General features: G+C 42.5%; 1 protein-coding gene across 5 annotated transcripts; it reads right to left on the bottom strand.

Moving 5' to 3' along the window:
* Positions 1–9,662: 9,662 nt before the first annotated feature.
* LOC120554524 (helix-loop-helix protein 2-like) lies at positions 9,663–20,026 on the bottom strand. 5 transcript variants are annotated; one of them, XR_005638491.1, is made up of 3 exons: positions 19,941–20,026; positions 17,658–18,002; positions 16,220–17,547 (listed from the first exon to the last, which is right to left on the bottom strand). XR_005638491.1 is itself a non-coding variant. In XM_039793443.1 (2 exons), exon 2 carries the CDS (start codon positions 12,087–12,089, stop codon positions 11,718–11,720), a length of 372 nt encoding a protein of 123 aa, XP_039649377.1. In that variant the 5' UTR covers positions 12,090–12,123; positions 19,941–19,992; the 3' UTR covers positions 9,663–11,717. The 5 variants fall into 5 exon arrangements, 2 of the variants coding, with proteins under 2 accessions (XP_039649377.1, XP_039649376.1); XR_005638492.1 differs by having other exon boundaries at positions 16,220–16,672; XR_005638493.1 differs by having other exon boundaries at positions 16,220–17,727; positions 17,946–18,002.
* Between the last annotated feature and the right edge of the window lie 1,639 nt (positions 20,027–21,665).

The following is a 21,665-nucleotide window of genomic DNA, read 5'->3' as shown; positions in this document are numbered from 1 at the left end:
ATTATTATGTCTTTTCATAGTAGGCTGATTTATATTTGCTAATAACATGTTGGATTCATGTTAAGACGTTTTAATTTTTTTTTAAACTTTCAAAAGTTACAAAAGAAACTCCCTTCATTCATTTTTCCAGATGAAGGTCTAGTACAAAAAACATAATCTTCTATTAAATTTAAGTTTCTCTGCAACTTTTGACTTACTTATCCCCCTCCGACGCACATGTCTGACGTTATAGATGTGCAAAGTATTTTTTCTGTACTTAAAAAACTTTTAAAAAATGAACAGTGATTTGGAGGGCCCCCCTGCTGTAACTCTGAGGTTGAGGAACTCTGACCCCTGTTGAAGATCTCTGCTTTAATGTATAAAACAACACATTTTATCATATTTCACTCTTAATGTTCACACCTCATGTTTACAAAATCTAAGCATTTTCTTGTCAGATCAGATGCTATGGCAACTGGGACCAAAAAGTATTTTGACCTATGACCTTTGTGTGCCACTTGGGCTGGGAAAGAGCATATTTAAAAGTGTCTGCAAAAAGCACTAGGATAATTCTATGGAAAGGTAAAATATGTGTATTAATAATATTGTATTTTTTTTGTCAATGCTCGTGATTTGTAATTGATTATCTCCTTACAATCAAAACCATTAGAAGCCATTTGTCTGATTAGTGAGTGTCGCTCTAAACAAGCAGATGGGAGCGGAGACCGGCAGGATCTCACACAGATACTGTTGTCTGAACAAGACTTTGCTTTCCATGGATGTCACCCATGTCACCGGCGAAAATCGACAGCGATCAATAAAACTGTTGATGCCATGGAAACAAGCTGGATCAGCTTCTGTTCTCTCTCCAGAGATGACACTGGTTGAAGTCAGTTCAGAACACACATATTACAACTAAATGAAAAATTGGTTTCAGAGGTTAAATTCTGTTGTTGTTAAACGGCATTTATCATTATAAAGTTCTACTCAATTTACAAAGTTTTCAAAATACTTTTTTTCTGAGTTTTTTTATATTTACACAAGCACAAAACCATCTATTCTCTCGTCCATCCACGCAAAGGGAGTGTTTCTGTCACAGCTCATGAAGTTGAACAAGGTAAACAGTTGTCAGTGATTCAACCACTCACCCGCTCAAAGCAACAGAACAAAACAGTGGCGTGATAGCAATCGGGCCTGGACACAGTCAGTGAAAGAGACACAATGAAGTCACTGAGGCCTTGAAGCAGCCTCTTAAAAGGGAATGTAAACAAATAATCCTTTTTCTGTCAAATAACTTCCAGCCCTTTAATGAAGAACAACACAGAACTATTTGATATTCGACACTGGCCCTCCCCTACTGCTAAAACGGCTATAACTCATATTAAAGTGTTACAGGAAAAGCTCAGGGGCACTGGTATTTTTTATTGACATAAAATACAGGAATGCATTATTGTATTGTCCAAGTGTCTCCCGAGGAAGACATTTATTTAACAGTTGCAATATTTTCAGTCTTGGAGATATTTTTTAAATAAACTGTGGCTCACAAGAAGAATGTTCTTCAAATGCAAACAATCCATTATCCAGCAGCAAGATAAACCTGAGAGTAACAATACAATTAACAGGATAGGACTGCTAAAAGACAAAAAGATAGACATCTACAAAAAGATTCTTCCTGAAATTCCTCCAATTTGTGCTCTATCTTCTTGTGAATATCTTAATATTTTCACCTTATGAATTAAAACAGGGAAGTCACTATTTTGTTGACCTGGCCATAACCTACAAACAAATAATCATTGCTTCCTTTTAAAGGAATAGTTTGACATTTTGAGAAATATGCTTATTCAGTGTCGCGCCGCGAGCTAGATGAGAGGATCAATACCACTCTCATCTGTACACTAAATATATATCGCTGCTACTGCCAGCAGCAAGTTAGCTTAGCATGAAGACTGGAGCTCATGTAATTCTGGGCAAAAAAAAGTGAATCAGATCAGCAAATTTCCCAAAATGTTGAACTCCCACTGATTGAAAGGAATGAATGTGAAAACCATTTTTTTAAGTCTTGATGCTGCACCCTGATTGGTTGACAGCATCAGTTGGTATGATTTAGAATGATATAAAAATGACATGCTTTTAAGAATTATTATTCTGTTAATGTAATCACAGAAACTACATTTTAACAATTAATGCATTTCACTATTTATCTCATGCATGTGCGTACGTAGACACCATTTCTAATTCCTATACTAGTGCTCAATAAGTACATCTGGTTAAATAAAGGTTACACAAAATCAATTAAAACATATATTCCCACCAATTGATTTCACATTACTCTGCTGTTGCTGCCATTCGTCCTCTATTGTGCCACGAGACAAAGGGGGTCTCAGACCAGTTCATTCAGACTCCAAGCAGACTTGAAAGTCCAAACCACGAGGCAACAGATGCCTCGAGCAATTACACGGCTGTATATGAATCAATATTTTGTCCTCCTTTAACCCCCCCCCCCCCCCCAAAAACAAAAAAACACACACACACACACACACCCTTAGATATATCTCATCCCCCTCCAGAACACAATGGAGGTCATGACTGGGACACGACCCCTTTCTGTCCCAACGGAGAACCAAATAAACACCAACGCTGTGTCATGGATGGGGGATGTGTGTTTAATCTCTAACAATATCTGTATTCACCCATATTTAGAAAAAGTCGAGGTCAGATCGGTATATGAACATGAAGGATATTCAAATATACTTTAGTACTTCCAGCAGTGGATATTTAAAAAGGACTTTTGATGTAGGCTATTGAAGAAAAAACTCCTATTTTATTTTGATTTGTATTTTATCACACTTTAGATTCATTCTCTGTGGATACACATCTCTTTCATTCTCTCTCAGAATCTGAGCATCATCAGCTGTCAAGCATCGTAGTTTAAGATAAGTGCGCCACCACGTGGCACTTTGTCGCTATTACATGAGCTGAAAGCTTTTAAAAAAAAAGGCACATCAAAAGTCTTCCACCGGGCAGACAGATGAATGTTCTCTATATATTTGCTATACCTTACACCTCACATGTTTTAGAAGTAAAAAAAAATTTAGCCTAATACTTTGTGTTTGTCTGTGTTTGTTTAGATGTAATTTTGTAATTATTTTAGCTTGGTTAAAAGTAAAAAATGAATTATTAGGAAGTGGCTAATTAAAAAAAAATCAAACATAGCATCTACAAGTTAACAAAAGACCTCCGTGGCCCGGTGTGTGAGTCAATCAGCTGCAGTGAAAGCAGTGACATCAGATTACACAGCGAGGTACGCTCGTAGGCACGCGCGTCGTGTGAAGTCGAGCAGCAGCACGTGCTGTCACGTTTATTCAAAGAGGGAAGCGCGCGCAGATGGCCCCTATTGAAAAGGCGAGGTGGGGGCCCCTGAGATCAATTCAATTTGGTGTCCGGAAGATGGATGGATCCCTCCCAAAGACACGGAGTTTATGAGTTTAGAGGGTTTTTTGGTAAATAGAGGAGAAAAATGAACGAGCGTAGAAATGAAGACGAAGTGGGAAGAGATGCAGTTTATGAGACCACACGCGCGCACGCACACATGCACGCACGCACACACACACACAGACACACACACAGAAAAAGAAAGATATTCAGTCTACTGCAGGGTGAATGTGAGATTTTTCAGACCACTTTACAGTCAGCCAGATGAGGTTCTCTGTTCAGGGGCCAATTACATTCAGTGTGTGACAAATAAGGTTTAAAGGCCCAATCCTAGTAGGTGTAGATATACTATGTGGTTTTCAACATGGAATGACATTTAAAAATGTATATGTACTGTAAATTCATACGTATGTTTCATATAAAAGTACATCTTGTTTAGGGCAAACTTCTTTTTCTCGAGCACTTTAACCAAGAAAAGAAAAGCTGATTTTGAGATTGGACTCTCAATTTATTGCTAGCAAAGTGTCACAGGAGTAGAATTACAAGAACAGGCAAGCAAAAGTAGGTTTTAATGATTTTTTTAAACTTGGATTCTGTATCCATTATAAACATCTTCTATATTTTAGCCAATATCTACTAGTCTATATAAAAATAAAACACAGAAAAAATACAGTAAAAGGTATAAATACCATATACCAACATACAGTATATAGTAACTCTAAAGTGGATTGAGACAACTAGAGTCACAAAGAACCAATACTGGATTACCAAAATAGAAATATAACCCGTGGCCCCCAACCTTCAGGGGCCCTGAAGGCCTTTTTGGGGGCTAACTGCAAATTTGTGCTGTAAAGTGCACCACTGAAGTACAATATAAAGTGTAATAGTAAGGGCCTCAAGGCAGCTCTGGCATTTTTACCTCATTCATAAGGGCCAGAGCTAATATGCTAAATAATGTGAGGAGACCAGAAAAATGTTATACAAAAATTGCTTTTGATATCTTAAGTTAAGAAAGGGTCAGTAACAAAAATCAAGATGGATCAGCATGTATTTTGATGTAAATAAACAAGCAAAAGCAGAAGAATTCACTGATTACAACTTCTAAAATGTGAATATTTTCTGGTTTTGATATAGTAAACTGAACAAATATTAGACATTTTAAGATGTCACCATGGGCTCTGGAAACTGGATTTTTTTGTTATTTGCTGACATTGTATAGACCAAACAAATAATCAGTCAATTGAGAAAATAATCTCTAGATGATCATGAGAAATGATAAAACGTTTTGGGGAATTAAGTTCAAGACAGGACAGTGATGAGTAAAGAATTCCTTTTTTTAGTCATAATAACAGAGGATTAAAGTTGAGATAATATCTTTAGGATTCAGCAATTATAAACCTGCATCTTGGCTGCGTATGCGTGCCTCTGAGACTCAAAAGAAGGGACAGCAGGATGTTGAATAAACTCCCCTGCTGACTCGCAGTGACTCACAACCAATGAGGCGTCCAGAACAAAGGGCCAACAATTGGATTTAAAAGATCTTAACCAAACCCAATGAATATCACCATTTTAACTCACCAGATTGGGCCGTGTGCCGGGGCCTAATGCATGCACACACACCTTATGACAGGCCGGCGGTACAGATGGTCAGAGCGTGAGTCTGAATGAGAGGGGGACCATCCGCGGCTGCTGACGCATTGTGGGGGGACGTCGTCTTCAATACAGCACTTAATGAGAACAGACTGACTCTTTCTCTCTCCCCTCCCCTCCCCTTCTTCTTCCTCCGTCCATTTTATTCCTCCCCTCCTCCTCCTCCTCCTCCTCCCTCCTCCTCCTCCTCCTCCCTCCTCCTCCTCCTCCTCCTCCTCCTCCTCCTCTTTCTCTCTCTCTCTGATTCCCCACTTCTCCTCTCCTATGCCCATTTCCATCTGTTTGGAGACAAAGGGCCACGAGCCAGCTCGAGCCCCGGGACCCTGCTGGTGAAGTAGGCAGGGATAATACGGCCCATCCCGGGGGCTGCATTTCAACACATGGACCAGGCTTTGTACTTCGTACCCTTCATACCACACACACACACACACACACACACACACACACACACGCACGCACACGCACAAGGATGGGCATGCTCCACAAACTCCCTCAGACACACACCTCCATGAGAGAGAAGGAGGGAAGGGGGTGCAGAGCTGCAATATAGTGGGGGAGTTCTCGTTTTGAACATGAACACTTCCATAATACCCAACGACGTGGAGAATAAAAGAGAGGGTGAAAAAAATGAGGCAGGACCAAAAGCTCCAAATGTTGTTCCTAGTACTGTGAACATATGGCTGTTTGTTGTCATACTCTTTCTCCCTGTCCAATTTACACAGAGCTAGTGAGCTCTCAGAATTAAATGGGTGTGTGGAAAAACACACTGTGTGTGTGTGTGTGTGTGTGTGTGTGTGTGTGTGTGTGTGTGTGTATACCTGAATGATGATGAGGAGAAGGATGTCCTAACGCTGATAATGGCTGCTGTATAATCCCCTGCTGTCTACACGCACCTCCTGACATATGGTCACTCCTCGGCCTCCACCATTACATAAGCCCACGGTGCAAAGAGGGTGGGGGGTCGTGGTGAAACGTGGTACTTTCTCACACACACACACACACACACACACACACACACACACACACACACACACACACACACACACACACACACAAGCATGCACCGGCCACACTGTCAGCCAGGCTGTTCAGTGCCCTCAGCAGTTTGGGCTTCGCCTGTCACTTTTCTCTCCCCTGCCCCTTCTGGGGGTTTGTAAAGAATAAATTGAAGAGGACTGATGCTACGGAAGCTTTTGGGATGAGGAGCACAAATGGCCTTGTAGTGCTTCACGGCGACGTACAGATGGACTCCTCCATTCAATAAGCTTGAGCAGAAGTCCATCTCCACGCCATGCCAGAATTGCAGAGCTTGTTTTGTGTTCTGAAGAGGACAATCTGTTGCTGCAACATATTGGGGGTTCTTTTCTTTCTTTCTTTCTTTTTTTTGTAAAAGCATTGTTCAGAGCAGTCTGTAATACTGGACCAGTTAGGTTTGAATGATGTACAACAAATGTTCTAATGAAAATCAAGTGATTATCAAACATTTAAATTTAACTGCTGAGAGTGCCAGTTTTAGTTCAATGTAACAAATCCGCCGCCTGTATTTTGTGACTCATGTGATGGTCTTCTCCTAAGTGACATCTTTTGACTGTTTCTGTGTGTTCAGACGACAACCAAAAGACGCAAGTGGGTGAAAATTTGCTGGGTGAGTTTCAACTGGAGTGAAAAATGTGCGCATCAATGAATATGCTTCATAAACGTACAGAGACGGGAAGAAAAAGGAGAGAAATTGGAGGGATACCATTAAAAAAAAAGAGAGTTTCAGCCAAAGGCTGAACTGAACTGCTAGCTCGCTTACAGCTAACGTCTGTACAGTACACAGGCTGTTTGGGACGAATAAACACACAACGCTCCAGCAGTCAAATTGGTGTGAATGACCCGAGGCCGAAATGTAGTAGTCTACTGAACAGTGGCCACTGTAGCATTAACAGTACAATGACACATTGTATTTCCCTACATTTCTCCTCAGTCAATTGCTTTTAACCAGCCACTGTGGAGCAGCAGAAACAAGCTATCACACATACTATCACCTTTTAAGTTAACATGGGGAACGTGTCAGGAAACAGTCGCTTATTTACACATCCAGGAGTTACTTATCATTCATTTGGAATCCTGTTTCTGGGCACCGGACAAATGCACGCCAATATTCACCCTCTTTTATCTCTGTTTTTGTTCTCTACCACCTCCTGAGGGAAATATATGACTCTTTAGCTCACATGTGTCAAACTCAAGGCCCGGGGGCCAAATCCGGCCCCTTGCAAATTTTGATCCGGCCCACATTTCAATTTAGGTTCACAGCTAATTTTGGCCCGACTAGTTGTGCACCACACCAAAAAAATAAATAAAAAAATCATCAATCTGTTTTTCCTACTGTAATTATGCGACTCTGCTGTGCAGAATTTGACAGATTTGCAGACTTTGAGACTCAGAATTCCCCACAGAAGCAGAGAGTTTTTTAATATTCAGGCTGGGTGGTAGCTGTTTTTACATTTGTAATGTTTGTTTTCCATGACTTGCTAAATTCTACGATGCCTAAGAAACTTTTTTGCTGACTTTTTTGCTAAATAAAAGCATGTCAATAAACTCAACATGTCCGGCCCTTATTGTGATCGTCATTTCCAGTGTGGCCCTTAGTGAAATTGAGTTTGACACCCCTGCTTTAGCTGCTAAAACCTCCACTATGTTCACCAGTCGGTGTCTAACTGTGTCTGTCTGCTGTTTGGTGCTGAGCAGGTATAGTGTACACTGGGGTGCTGAGCAGGTATAGAGTTTTTCGGGGAAACAGCTGCCTGCAATGAGAGCGTTGAGAGTGAACCAAAACAGCGAAGTTGTTGACTTGACAGCTAAACAACAGGACACTATAATTGGGCTACCTAACCGAGAGAGAGTGAAATGTGACCGTGAACAGAAACTAACTCACTAATGTCTGTTGTTGTATAGAATGAGAAACAATGTGTTATTTCTTCTTTTAAAAGTTACAGTCTCGCTTAAAGTTCATTTCCAAAATGTCAATCTGACTTGTAATGGCAGCCTTGTCACCATACAAACTTTCTTGGCCCGTGTGGGTGCAGCTGAAGGTCCAACAAGAAAGTCAGGCAGATGACTGACAAACTGACGGATGGCAAATAGGAAAACAAGACACAGGAGGCCCTTGAGCTGAACAGAAAAGAGCATGTCATGCTACCTTCAGTCTGAAAAGATTTGAAACGAGAAACATGGCTTCGCTAAAGCCTCACTGCAGCTGCCACCTGAGAATAGATAGATAGATAGATAGATAGATAGATAGATAGATAGATAGATAGATAGATAGATAGATAGATAGATAGACAGACAGACAGACAGATAGATAGATAGATAGACAGACAGATAGATAGATAGATAGATAGATAGATAGATAGATAGATAGATAGATAGATAGATAGATAGATAGATAGATAGATAGATAGATAGATAGATAGACGGACAGACGGACAGACAGACAGATAGATAGATAGACAGATAGATAGATAGACAGACAGATAGATAGACAGAGACAGATAGACAAATAGCTAGATAGATAGATAGATAGATAGACAGACAGACAGACAGACAGACAGACAGACAGACAAATAGATAGATAGATAGATAGACAGACAACAGACAGACAGACAAATAGATAGATAGACTTTTATTGACATAATGCATTCTGTTGCTCAGTTGGAACAGCTTAACTGTGGCATTTCCAGGGTGAAGGGTTCAATTCCCACTAGGGCCAGCCATGCTTGTGCAAAGAAAAAAAAAGAAAAGAAAAAAAGGCTTTCCTCATGATAATCTAATGTGGCTTGGATAAAAGCATTCACACATCCTCTACATCTCCTGTTCTGTAACTCAACTACAAGCTTTTTATAGCCCAATCGATGGGAATGGGCGTATATATCACAAATGAATATAAATATTTGGATCTTTTTGTTCATACCATTTGGCAATATTACATCTCGGCGCTCGCTCGCTCGCTCGCTCATAAATTTCCATCCCTCCTCTCTCCCCGTGTTTCCCACGGGAGGTGCCAGACGGCCAGTAATTTGGTTGTCTTGGCTCGTCTGGAGTAACACCTGCCCCCTCTCTGGGGAGGGAGAGAGCCTTTCAGCCAGGAGCACACATGTAGGCTACCACTGCCTTTAGCTGCTGACCACTGTGTGTGTGTGTGTGTGTGTGTGTGTGTGTGTGTGTGTGTGTGTGTGTGTGTGTGTGTGTGTGTGTGTGTGTGTGTGTGTGTGTACAGTAGGGCCAGTTATCATCTGTATGCTAAACTGGGTTTGCACTTATTTCACCTTGGATTGTGTGTGTGTGTGTGTGTGTGTGTGTGTGTGTGTGTGTGTGTGTGTGTGTGTGTGTGTGTGTGTGTGTAGATTTGCTTGAGCGCTTATAGCACCCCCGCGCCAGTGCATGTACGCGCGCGTCAACTTGAGCGTGAGCCTGACGTCATCCAAGCGCCGTATCCATCATTCCAATCAGCTGAATATTAACAGCTGTCGCTGTTTGGTCCTTTTTTTTTTTCCTAAATTGCAAACTCAAAAACCGTCGTAACTTTCTTTTGAAAATATTTCAAAACAGGAAAGCGATTTGTTTTCAAGTATTTCCGTTTTAATTAAAAATAACACCGGAAAATATGAAAAGTTTGTCCATTAGAAACCAGCTGTCACACGACACCTCTACTACAAAAGATCTGCATAAAGCAACAAGTAGCCTACACAACCCTGAAGAGACAAAAAATCTTTGGATAGAGGATATGTTGTTTTTTTTCTTCACTATAAAATTACTTATTGAATATAGTAATACAAAGCAGACACAAATAAATAAATCCAAAACGTAACATCAAAACATTGAAGAGAATAAATTCTGTCTATTTTCGAAATTATTAGTATTCATTTTTGGTAACAGCAAAAAAAGGGGTTTGCTTGTTAATCGCAACATAACCCCTTGGTGGTAGAAACTGTTTGACATAATCATCCTTCACATGATTACATTATTCTGTCATTTTTAAATTGAATGCAGTTTTTTTTAGTTTTTTTTTTAGGCAGCCCAATTCTTGTTCTTTGAGCAACACAACAGTTTAGGGAAATAAACATGTATGGGGCCATTGGACCCCATGTTGAAGTGCTTATCGTTGCTATTGATAGGCAATAGACGTGACAGTAAAAAATCAAAGATAATGACATACATCAAACATAGGCTACATCAAACGAATAAGTTATGGATTAACAGAAAGTGCCATTTTTTTTAAGAGTAGAACACCATCACTTTCCATTTTTCAATTTCACAGCCTAAAAATATAGAAGCAACAAAACAATATACATTTATACAAAAAGACGCCAGCCTATAATATCAACATAAATAAATTAGCCTTAAATATTAACACAATTAAATAAATAATTCCATACACTTTAAAAAAAAAAAAAAAATGATTAAGGTCACAATTTTATATGTCATAAGTGGCACTTTTTCTTCTTTTTTTTTTCTTCCTTTACGGAAAACATCATCTAAACTAGATCTAAAGCAGCTATCTCGTTTACATCCTTTCATTTCGATGTGAAAATGCCCCAGTGTTTGTTTTATTGGACCTCAAAATGAATACAGTGAGGGGAGGACTTCGTTTTTAGGCTTCAACAGATTCATGACATTGGGGTAGGATTCAACTAATATCATGTAGGGGGATTTCATGTGGAAATTAAAGTTTCTCTGAAACCCCAAATTCTTGATATCCACGATAGCTCTCCACATGTTCCTCTCCACTAATACATCACCTCTGGGAGGGGGAAACGTGAATGGCTGCGGGGCTCGTGGAGCCCATCCTCCCCCCACATGTATGTCGGATAATAATCATTATTCGCATTATTGCATCCAACAGCTCAAACGACTCGGCGCTTGTTGCTTTTTGTTCAGTGAGCGGTCTGGACTGAAAGTTGAGGCTTTCAACAACTTTTACACCGCCGCCATCCAAATAGAACCAACCCTGGACTTACACTGGGGGGGGGGGGGGGGACTCAGTCAACTAGCAGGTATGGCAAAGTCCCAGCATCCGGGGAGAGGTTGCTTTCATTTGGTAGGAGAAGTTGTTTCATACATTTGGGCTCTAAATGATGAATTGGCGGATTTTTTTTTTTTAAAGTTAGTTGATTCATGTTTTTGTGTGTTGTAGGCTAATTAAAAAGCTCACCGATTAGATGTATTATGTCCCTGAAGTCAAAGTAAGGTGGGAGCTCGTAACGCAGGTGCCAGGCCGATATCCGTTTGCAGATATTAACATTTTATATATAGGCTATCAGCCGTTAAAACCTGGGATGAAACATGTGTTTATAACCTGCATTCATGCAGGTGTTCATTCAGGTTTTTTTTATTTTTTTTATTCTAACTTGTCTCCGGAATCTAGAATACAATTCATGACTCATTTTTAATTGCCACATTTGAAAGTAACGTCTTCACAAAATAGCAGCTATGAAAGGCTACGAACACACTGGGTATAGGCTATAGCTGCTTCTCATCAGTGGACCCTAACTGCCAACCTTGCCATACCCGATTGACGCCCAGCATGCACTTGAGTCCTGTCAACCCCAAACCAAACCATTTCTCTCTCATGGAGGGGAAGAGGGTGAAGGGGGAGAGGGGGGGGGTGACTTTTAAACATCCAGCACATGATTGAGATAGGAGATGTAGCATATAGCCAGTCTGAGGATCTCGATCTTGGAGAGTTTCTTGTCCGGGGGCAAAGTGGGGAGTAATTTCCTCAGCTCCGCGAAGGCCACGTTGAACGCCTCCACCCGGATCCTCTCTCTGGTGGCGTGGGCCGAGCGGTACTTGGCCGTGGCCCTCCGCCTCCGCCTCTTCTCCTCCCTGCTCAGCGGCTGGTCGCCTTTACACTTGGCCCTCTCCTCGCCCTCCGCCGGCTCGTCCGAGGTGCAGCCGGCCGACTTGAGGCCGTTCAGAATGGACTCCGGGTCGGACTGAGTCCAGGAGAGGTCCGCCTCCGCCTGGTCCGGGCTCAGCATCATTTTTATTCTCCGATGTTGGCACTCCTTAAGAAACCTGTGGTGTGGACAAACCCAGCTGTTAAAACAGTGATTTATGCTATTCTCCCCCAACCCAAGGGAAACTGCCCCTGCATGCACGTGCATTTCTATTAGGCCTATAGGCTAAAGATTTCTACATTTGAAACAATGAGGCCTCCAGTGCCCTATCTTCTTAACACGTCTGTTGATAGAAACTCACAAGGAACACACAAAAAGAATGACAAAAAAAGTCAATTAAATGTAATTGTTTGGAGTGTTTTCTGCCACCCCGAGGCCCCAGGATGAGAGCTGTCACAGCGGGTGCTCGTCTAGGTGCCAGGGCCTCAGTCTACATTCGTTGCATAATGACATTAAACTCCATAAATAATGAATGCCAATTCGTGTAATGGTTCATTTTTAAAGCCCGCGGCCTTCGCACAATTAGGAAAGATATCATATTCTTAAAGTGTCATATTTTTGTTCAAATTATTAATTTTTATTTGATAGCCTAATCCTTTAAAAAAAAAATAATAATGCGAGTTGCGATCATTTTAGAAGGAGAAACTCTTTTTTTGTGTGAATTAACATAATAAGAATTGGCCATCTGTCACAGTGTGATGAACACATCTGTTTGGCTGAAGCCAGAGTGACTTGACAGCATGGAGGCACAAGACGGCAAAAATAATGTTGACATCTGCTTGACATGAAATTACTGGAGCTAGTGTTTTTATAGAAACGAGGGAAGTAGGCCAAAAAAGTCGAAATCAGCGGCATATAAGAATAGAAAACCCGCTGATGGAGGCCCAAGCATTTCAAAACAAACTTCATTTGTGTAGGCTATGCAGAATTGTTCTCCACATTCGAGACTCACCTTGACAAAGAGTTGGGAGGCAAAATCTTCACGAAACCAACTTTAAAAAAAAAACGCTCTTGAGCGGAGCCTCAACTCCAAATTAAGTCATATTCCACCGCAAAAACCGTCAGATGTTCAAGAGATGACGGGCATTCAGTCTCACGGCAAATTGATCAAAATTAAATAAAAATAAATATATGAACTAGTTTGACTTTTTCACCCGCGAACTTGCAACGTGGGAATCACGCGGGCTGGGGGTCAAACGTCAAGCAGGGAAATGTTTCAGCACATCAAGACGGTCCCGAAGTCTTATACAGATGATTATAGTGATCAGTCGATTGACAAAAAAAAAAGAGAAGATAATAATGATGTGAGCAGGGATCAGTCAGCCCCCCCGTGAGATCCCAGCGATGGAGAGACAATAGAAGAGATGGGGAGATAGTGGAGAAAGTGCAGCCAGGGCTTCTTGTCCATCCGCCTGTGGAAGATGGAGATAAAGGGGCGAGATAAGCGCGGCTCTCCCGTGTCAGGAATGAGCGGATCGGAAGGCAGTTCAAAGATAATCCCCTCTCTCTTTTTTTCCTCCAGTCTTTCTTCCACCAAGTGTCATATGCGAGATAAAATCCAAACGATCCCGACTAATAAAGGCTCACTTCAGGGACGGAGGGGATGGAATATATTTGAGGAATGGTATTGTCTAACGCCGCCCCCTCTCTCTCGCTCTCTCTCTCTCTCTCTCTCTCTCTCTCTCTCTCTCACACTCACACACACACACACACACACACACACACACACACACACACACACACACACACACACACACACACACACACACACACACACACACACACACCTCCTCCCTTTCTCTTCACGCCCCTCAGCCCTCAAGCGCTCTCCCTCCCGTGGGAGAAGTGGGCAAAGGGAAAGCAGAGATGTGTGCATGATAAAAGATAGCGAGAAAAATAAATAAATACGCGTGTCCGTGTTGTGAGTTTGTGCACGTGCGCGGGTTTTCGGTGAATGATAAAAAAAACAAAAAACTCTTAAATATATTTTTTTTAAGTGCAGGTAGAGAGGGAGAGCAAGGCAGGTTTTCCAACTTAAAAGCTAATCTGATTCGATTGAAAGTCAGAAGCCCACGCTAAAATGTCTTTGTCTACATTCTAATTGGAATTTAAGATAAGACATAATAAGATAACCCTAACCCATAATAAGGTTAAAATTACTTTCCCTGATTCAACAACAGTTCAGTGAGATGGATAATTCAGACAGCCTACTTGTTTGTGTCATGGCTTTTGAGAATAATTCATAATTTAAAGAATGATTTAGACAGCATCAGTGTTTTATGGGATGCCTTGTTTTTGTATCAAAATTGTAAATTTACTCCTCGACATGTGTTTTGATTTGTCACTAGTTTTTAATTACTCCTGATGTAATTTATGAGTTACTAATAGTTTTCCTCAGTCAGGCTTGGGTGTGCGAGTTGGCTGTGACCACACCTATAGGTGGGACTAAGACTCTTTTCAGTGACACACACACCTGAGTCTGCTTGATTCCAATTTGAGCCAAATGTGTTAATTATAAAGAAGACATTTTAACGGGAGCAAATGTAACTGTCATGAGTCATTTCAAACACAGATAAGGGATCATTTTACCCCGGGGGGGGGAAACAGCAACAGTAGGAGGAAGATAGATGAAAAATACAGATATATAGCCTACTGTTTTTGTATCATTTTAGAATTTTGGAAAAGACTTAAAGTGACTTAAATGTTGAGTTCTCAATCAAGCCCCTTTCAGGTTGGTTTATGTCACTACCAATGTCTCTGTCACTACTGCAATAGCATGGAGAGAGGAAGAGCGAAAGGAGAAGAGGATTGAGAGAGAGAGGGAACATCTGATAGAAGCAATTTGATAGTCAGATCCAGAAAAAAAGATAACATAGGCTACTTGTTTGCATAATTTCAGCTTTTAGAAAATAAGAATATAATATACAGAATATGAGAAAATGTTTTAGGGTGATGTTGACAGCATCAGCTTTTTAAGTATCCTATTCTGTGAAGTCCTAAGATTCAAATATGACTTTCCTTAAACAAATTCTTATATATGTTTTGTAAACTAACTGTTACATTAGTCCAGTGGTTCCCAACTGAGTCCCCTTCAGGGTCCAGGGGCCAGGGGATAAATCTGAGGGGTCCTGAGTTAATTAATGGGAGAGGAAAGAAGAAGAAAAACAGTTCAGACACAAAAATGTATATTCATTCTTTGGACTTTTGCTTTTTTGTGTAAAATATTGGATAATTCAACCTCTCTTGGGCATCGGACAGTTATTGAAAAGAAAACGTGAGAAGTTTAGAGAGGAAACGTGTCATTGATGGAACTCCTAACAAGAGAGATCTGAAACATGACCAGGAGCACCAAATGTCAAACTGAAAATATCTTTAATTGTGTAATAATATGTTGGTGGTGTTGTCTATGTTAATATAAGGCATATTGACACAACCCTGCAGGGTGAGAGGGACCTTTTTAGAGGAAACTTGGTGGATGGTCTAAAGTTTCTCCTTTCCTCTTTGCTCCTTTTCCTCCACTCTTCTTGCCCTCCTCCCATCATGCATCTCTGTGCCCGGTGGCACCACCAGCAGTGGGTCATGAGAGCACGGTTCCAGAGGAGGGGCAGTGGCCAGTAAGTGTGGGGACTAGCTGCGCCTAACGAGGTGATTAAAACGATAAGGGGAAGCACGGATGACTTGCCGTGGCCTGCAGCCACCGCCATGCTTATTGCCACACACACACACACACACACACACACACACACACACACACACACACACACACACACACACACACACACACACACACACACACACACACACACACACACACACACACACACACACACACACACACACACACACACACACACAGTGCGGGAGAGAAGAACTACAACAGTGCCAGGACCCTATCAGTGAGAAATCAGCATGTGTGTGTCTGACAGAAAGAGAGAGAGAGAGAGAGAGAGAGAGAGAGAGAGAGAGAGGAGGAGAGAGAGAGAATGTGTGTACGTGCAATTGTGTGAGATGACGGACAGCTCGCCTTGGGCTCCGGCCGGGTCTGTGTAGTGTGTGTGACACAGAGAGACTCACAGCGGGGTGTATCGGAGACATGTCAGGACCAGGAGACAGAGGCCTCCTGACAGCTGGAGCTTGCACACGCGCATGCACGCACGCGCACACACACACACACACACACACACACACACACACACACACACACACACACACACACACACACACACACACACACACACGGCCCACCACCCTAATTGCTCCACAGACGGAGAAGTGGAGAAAGTCTATGCTTGGTGGTCTGCGTCGCCGGGGCCCCTCCTCAGTCTGCAAGGCCCTCGGCCAAAGACATGAAGGACCCCTCCAAGGCTGTTTTGTTTGTGCCTGCTGCAATTACATCCCACAGCTGATGTACTGACCGTGGAGACAGGGAGGCAAACTGCAGGGTGTAGTCACCAGAGAATGGCCATATCAGTCGGAGGGATGAGACTTGGGGAAGTCATGACGTTGCTGGTAAAAGGCATTTTGTTAATGTGCACTGAATCTCCCATTAGATCATCTTACCTCACAATTACAATCAGATGTAATACTGAACATCCAGAAACTTCACGGCAAGATCATGTCTGCAGTAGTGACTGATTCCACAGTTAATCCTTTTTGCAAAGCTGGTTCTGCTTTAACAAGACATGTTATTGCATTAGGAACATTTCAACCCCCAAAAGAAATCATAATAATTCAAAAACAAAAATATCCACTTTAAAGGGGATGTCAGTGTTGAGTTTAGGCTTGTTGTGCTGCCCAAAAGTGGCCAAAAAGACCTTTTTTCATGCATGCAGCAAGACAGGCAACATCTGCAAGTCTACCCTCCTTTGAATTAAGAAGAGATGAGTACTTCTAGACAAAATAAGGCTCACAGACAGCTCTGTATGCATCTATGCAATAAAATATGTAAGATTATATAATGTTGGCAAAACCTCTATAACACCAGAGCATCTACATATTTATGGGATTTGTTCTTCCACATTTATTTTAGAGTAACATATTCCTTTAAAAAGATTGATATTAGGGAAAACTTAATTGTCCATTGCCAAGAAGATGGACACTTGTTTTTTACATGACAAACACACAGTACACACAGTATACTGATTTATGACAGACGGTCCTTTTCACACAACTCAGACCATTACTATTGCAATAAAGGAATATTTCAAACCTCTAAGGTTCTTTGAAAACCAAACTTACTTGCAAGCTATTGAAATTATCAATACATTATTATTATTATTATTATTATTATTATTATTATTATTATTATTATTGTTTTTCCAATCAAAAAGCTGAATTTGTTCATTTTAGGGTGAAATATTCCTTTAAAAAGACCACCTCAGGAACAGGAGTTTAGTCTGGGTTGAAATGCCCTCTCGCTGTGCTTCCCATAATCATTCAGAACTGGCAGACACACAGGAAGCAGTACACTGATTTATGGTCATGATTATTCTTTGCAGGGCTTATATCACCGATCCAGCTGCGGCCTAATACTGCAGAGTTTCTGAGGAAATAAGATGCAAATTTGAAACCTGAGTTTTTGGAAAGGATCGCATTGTATCCCAGGCTAAGGCAAAAAAAATTTTTTAACTGCTTTAAAGACCATGAAAATACCTTTTTTTGTGTGTAGGTGGACATCATTTCAAAGAGGCTGTCATCAGTAAGTTGCAAAGTGACGAGACGTCTGTAATGGAGTTATTTCTCTAATCAGTCAGAGCTCAGTAGACCCCGCAGCTGTCAGAGCCGCTTGTTACAACAGAAAACACCTTGAACTCATGTGACATACTCCCACCTGTCACCTAACACACAGACACACAGACACACACACACACACACACACACACACTTTTGAACATTCAGGGAGCAGTGGGATGGAGCTGTGAAATGGGAAGGATTAGTCACTTTGTCAGGAGATGTATGAGGCTTCTCTCAGGTGGACCGCGAGCCACAGGGGGCATCCTGGAGAGGGAGAGGGGGACAGAGAAGAAAATTAGAGGCCGGAAAGAAAAAAATAGAGAGGAGCAGACATGGAGGAGAAAATGAAAGTGTGCAAAAATGAAGACTAAGTGGAAGAAAATGCAGTTTGCAAGACAGAAAAAAAGAAGATTGTAGAAGTTGTGGTGACTAAGCGTTTTGTATCAGAAACTCTTAATTTGACAGCGATGTAACTCTTCTCGCATTTGCATCACTTACATCACTCGGACACACACTCACGCACATGGGAACACTCTGGGCAGTGTGTGAACGCCAACTTGTCCATGTGTTGTGTTCAGTCTTTTCTTCCAGGGTAGTGAAATAGGCAGCGGCCTGGACCCTGGCTTTGTGTGTGTGTGTGTGTGTGTGGGGGGGGGGGGGGAGTTCAGGCCTGAACAGGAGGTGTGGGATCCAGAAAGCTGGGGGTCCCATGTGAGAATGTGGCCATCGTCAGCGCTGCAGTGGCAGGCCTCGGCACCATCTGTGCTCCCAGCAGGGCGCCCAGCGCGTTCTCCGCCACCCAGACACATATGGACACACAAAGGTGCTCACTTTCTCTCATGGATGTGCAGTCACGCGCACGCAGACACACACACACACACACACACACACACACGGGACTAAACAGTGAGATATAGGAGGAAGGATGATGAGTTTGATGATTGTGCAGCAAACAGGGTGATAGCGTCTTGTTGATGATGCTGACATAAGTGTGATGACTTCAGAGAGCAAGTAGAGGAGGCCTTATTAGTCAGCAAACAACCCAGCTGTTTCGCAATTCACACAAAAGTACATCTCTTATTCTCTCACCACACTGTAATATGTCAACATTTTATTCCCCTTTGAAAGAGATTTTAGTTGTAGCAACAAACCAAGCCAGTCTCTTGCTTCAGGAAAAGTGAGTGTGTTCTCATAACTGACAATCTTTAGCTGCTCCACAGCCTCCCATACCTCTTCTTCCTGCCCGCTGACCCTCGTGTCTTGGCCCCCAACCCTCCTCTGAAGCTGCACCTGCCTCATTTACTGTGTTGGTGAGCTCAGCCGCCCTACACCTCCATCTTCCTCATACCTAGCACCTCAGCCAGCTGCCCGCCCCCTACTCTCTCTCTCCCTCTGGCCCCACAGCCTCTCCCAAGTGGCCCCTGTCCCTCCATCCAGGGCCTCCAGCTGGCTGATGGGTTCATTAGGCCCACAGCTCTGCCAAGGAGCATGCCGCTGTTCAGGCCAAACTGGGAGGGCATCAGGGGGCCCCTGGTGGTCATTGGGCACAGGCCATGGTCATTGGAGGTGGGACAGAAAAGTCCCAGAATGTCCCACATGTCGATTTTCAGGCTCCGTGTCCATTCTTGGAGCCGGAGACTGTTATTTTGTACATTAGCAATCTGGTTTGGGGCTTGTTTCTCCCTGAAACTTTAGCGGGAAGAGCGCGAGGCGTTGTGGTTTGAAGGGGTCCACATAAACAATGAGGGAAACAGATTTCTAATAATCCCCACAGGTCGCAGTGACATCTGGCCCAACACTTGAGCGTTGGCTCAATTAATTCGGAAAACACAAAACAAAAAGCGCCGGGGGCAAAGATCTGGGGGGACTTAACAGGCCGCTCTGTATGTGTGTGTGCGTATTGATTGTGGCATTTGATGAAGTCAACTGTGGTGCATGTGTGTGTGTGTGTGTGTGTGTGTGTGTGTGTGTGTGTGTGTGTGTGTGTGTGTGTGTGTGTGTGTGTGAATTTTGTTCAAATTAGCGAGTTTTACAGCTGCTTTACTGAAACAGCTAATCATGTTCCTCTTTTTAAGCACAAATCTTGTGAAATAAGAACAAAGTGTAAAATGTGAACTTTTCCTCCCTGAATCTCTGTCTAATACACACCTACAGTACTTTACCTGCAGCTTTACCACAATTTTTCGTTCCCACCACTCTCACCTTTTCCCTCCTCTGTCTCCTTCTTCTTGGCGATGGGTCAGCTGGGGTCGGGGCCTCCGTGGCTGGGCTCAGGTGTAGCCTCAGCTGGGCAAAAGGGAAGAGGAGGGGGAGAGAAGGGGGAGGAGAGGAGAGGAGAGGAGAGGAGAGGAGAGGAGAGGAGAGGAGAGGAGAGGAGAGGAGAGGAGAGGAGAGGGGACAATAAGGATTCTGTCCCACGGGCTACTCAAGAGGGAGTCCAGCAAAAAACAGGAAACAAACACGTGCATTCACGCAAGTAAAAAAAAAAAAAAAAAACACGACAACAGCTTTGTCCCTCACCCCTCTTTCTACACCTCCCCCATCTTCTCTCTTCCCCTCTTTCTCTCTCTCACTCTTTCTCTCCTGGGAGAGGCCTGGCCGGGCTTGGCCTGAACGCCATCTGCTGCATAATGTAACGGGATGGAACTCCAAATCCTTCATTTCCACTCACTGCTTGTCATCTGTGTGTATGTGTGTGTGTACGCGCGTGTGTGTGTGTCCACTAGTACAGTTGCATATGCACACACACACACACACACACACACACACATACACTGAAAGGGTGTGAATGTTCAAGCGCATGTGAGATCTCATTTTACGGATGTTGTGACATTAGCTCGCCCAGCGATGATGTTGAGTGATGGTTTGATGAAATAAAAGGTGACGCCAAATGTGTGTGTGTTTTTTTTTTTAAAAGGATTATTCCGCTGTTTTGAATATGCATGTCCGATGGTTTTCATAGCAGGAAAAAGAAGACAACTCGTTGCATCGCTGAGTTGTGTTTGCCTTTCCAAATCCATTTTTCATTGCAACAAAGTCTTTAAACATCTCCTGGGCTCCTGGGGAATCTTAAGAATGGCAACTTGCCAGAAATGTCACAAATTTGCTTTTTGTTTACAAGTTAACAAACAAAAGTGCACACACACACACACACACACACACACACACACACACACACACACACACACACACACACACACACACACACACACACAGAGTCGTGTTTAAGTGCCCCACCCCTCTCTGCAGCGCCGGTAACCCGGAGGTGCAAAGAGTTGTCCCTCCATGTCCCAGTGGGGCCACTGTGAATTGGGGGGCCATCTGTTTTCTGGTAATAAGCTTTCTCTTCATTCATCCTTTCTCTCTATCTTTCCCTCTTCCTCACTTCTTCTTCCTCTCTGTGTTTAATTCTGCTTTTGTTTTGAAAGGTTGTGCTGTCTTCCCCTCCGCACGCACACACACAAGACATGAAAAGACGCAGACAGACAGAGAGATCTGCTATGAGAGGCCGCATCGCTTCTGGATACAAACACTGAGTTTAGGGGAACAGAGACATGGTGAAATATCACAGTGTGAACCCTGAACCCTGACCAGCTATCCATGCCTGTTGACATAAAGTAAATGTGACACATCCCTCCTCACATAAACCCATACACCCCCTCCAGCTGTTGGCCAGGCACTGAAGTCTGTATTACATTTTATTTTCTTTGTTTCATTGGTATTATGCAGTGGCTCTGGCAGCATTTAGAAATAAACACTTGCACAGCATGTTTTTGTATTTGGTTGTATTTTCTGTATTTGTGTATTCTTTATTGGATTCTGTTTTTTCAGCCAGTTTTCTTAGGCCTATTTGGTTGTGTATTTCCCCTTTGCAGTTTTGTCCTAATACTAATGGGTTCTAAAATTGGCAAAGATGTTTTCTTCATT

Source organism: Perca fluviatilis, chromosome 24 (assembly GCF_010015445.1).
Source record: "Perca fluviatilis chromosome 24, GENO_Pfluv_1.0, whole genome shotgun sequence".
Lineage (NCBI taxonomy): Eukaryota > Metazoa > Chordata > Actinopteri > Perciformes > Percidae > Perca > Perca fluviatilis.
This window is presented reverse-complemented; position numbering and strand designations above follow the sequence as displayed.

Coding starts and splice junctions, on each gene's coding strand:
- LOC120554524 (XM_039793443.1), bottom strand. CDS start 12,089: ATGATGCTGAGCCCGGACCAGGCGGAGGCGGACCTCTCCTGGACTCAG.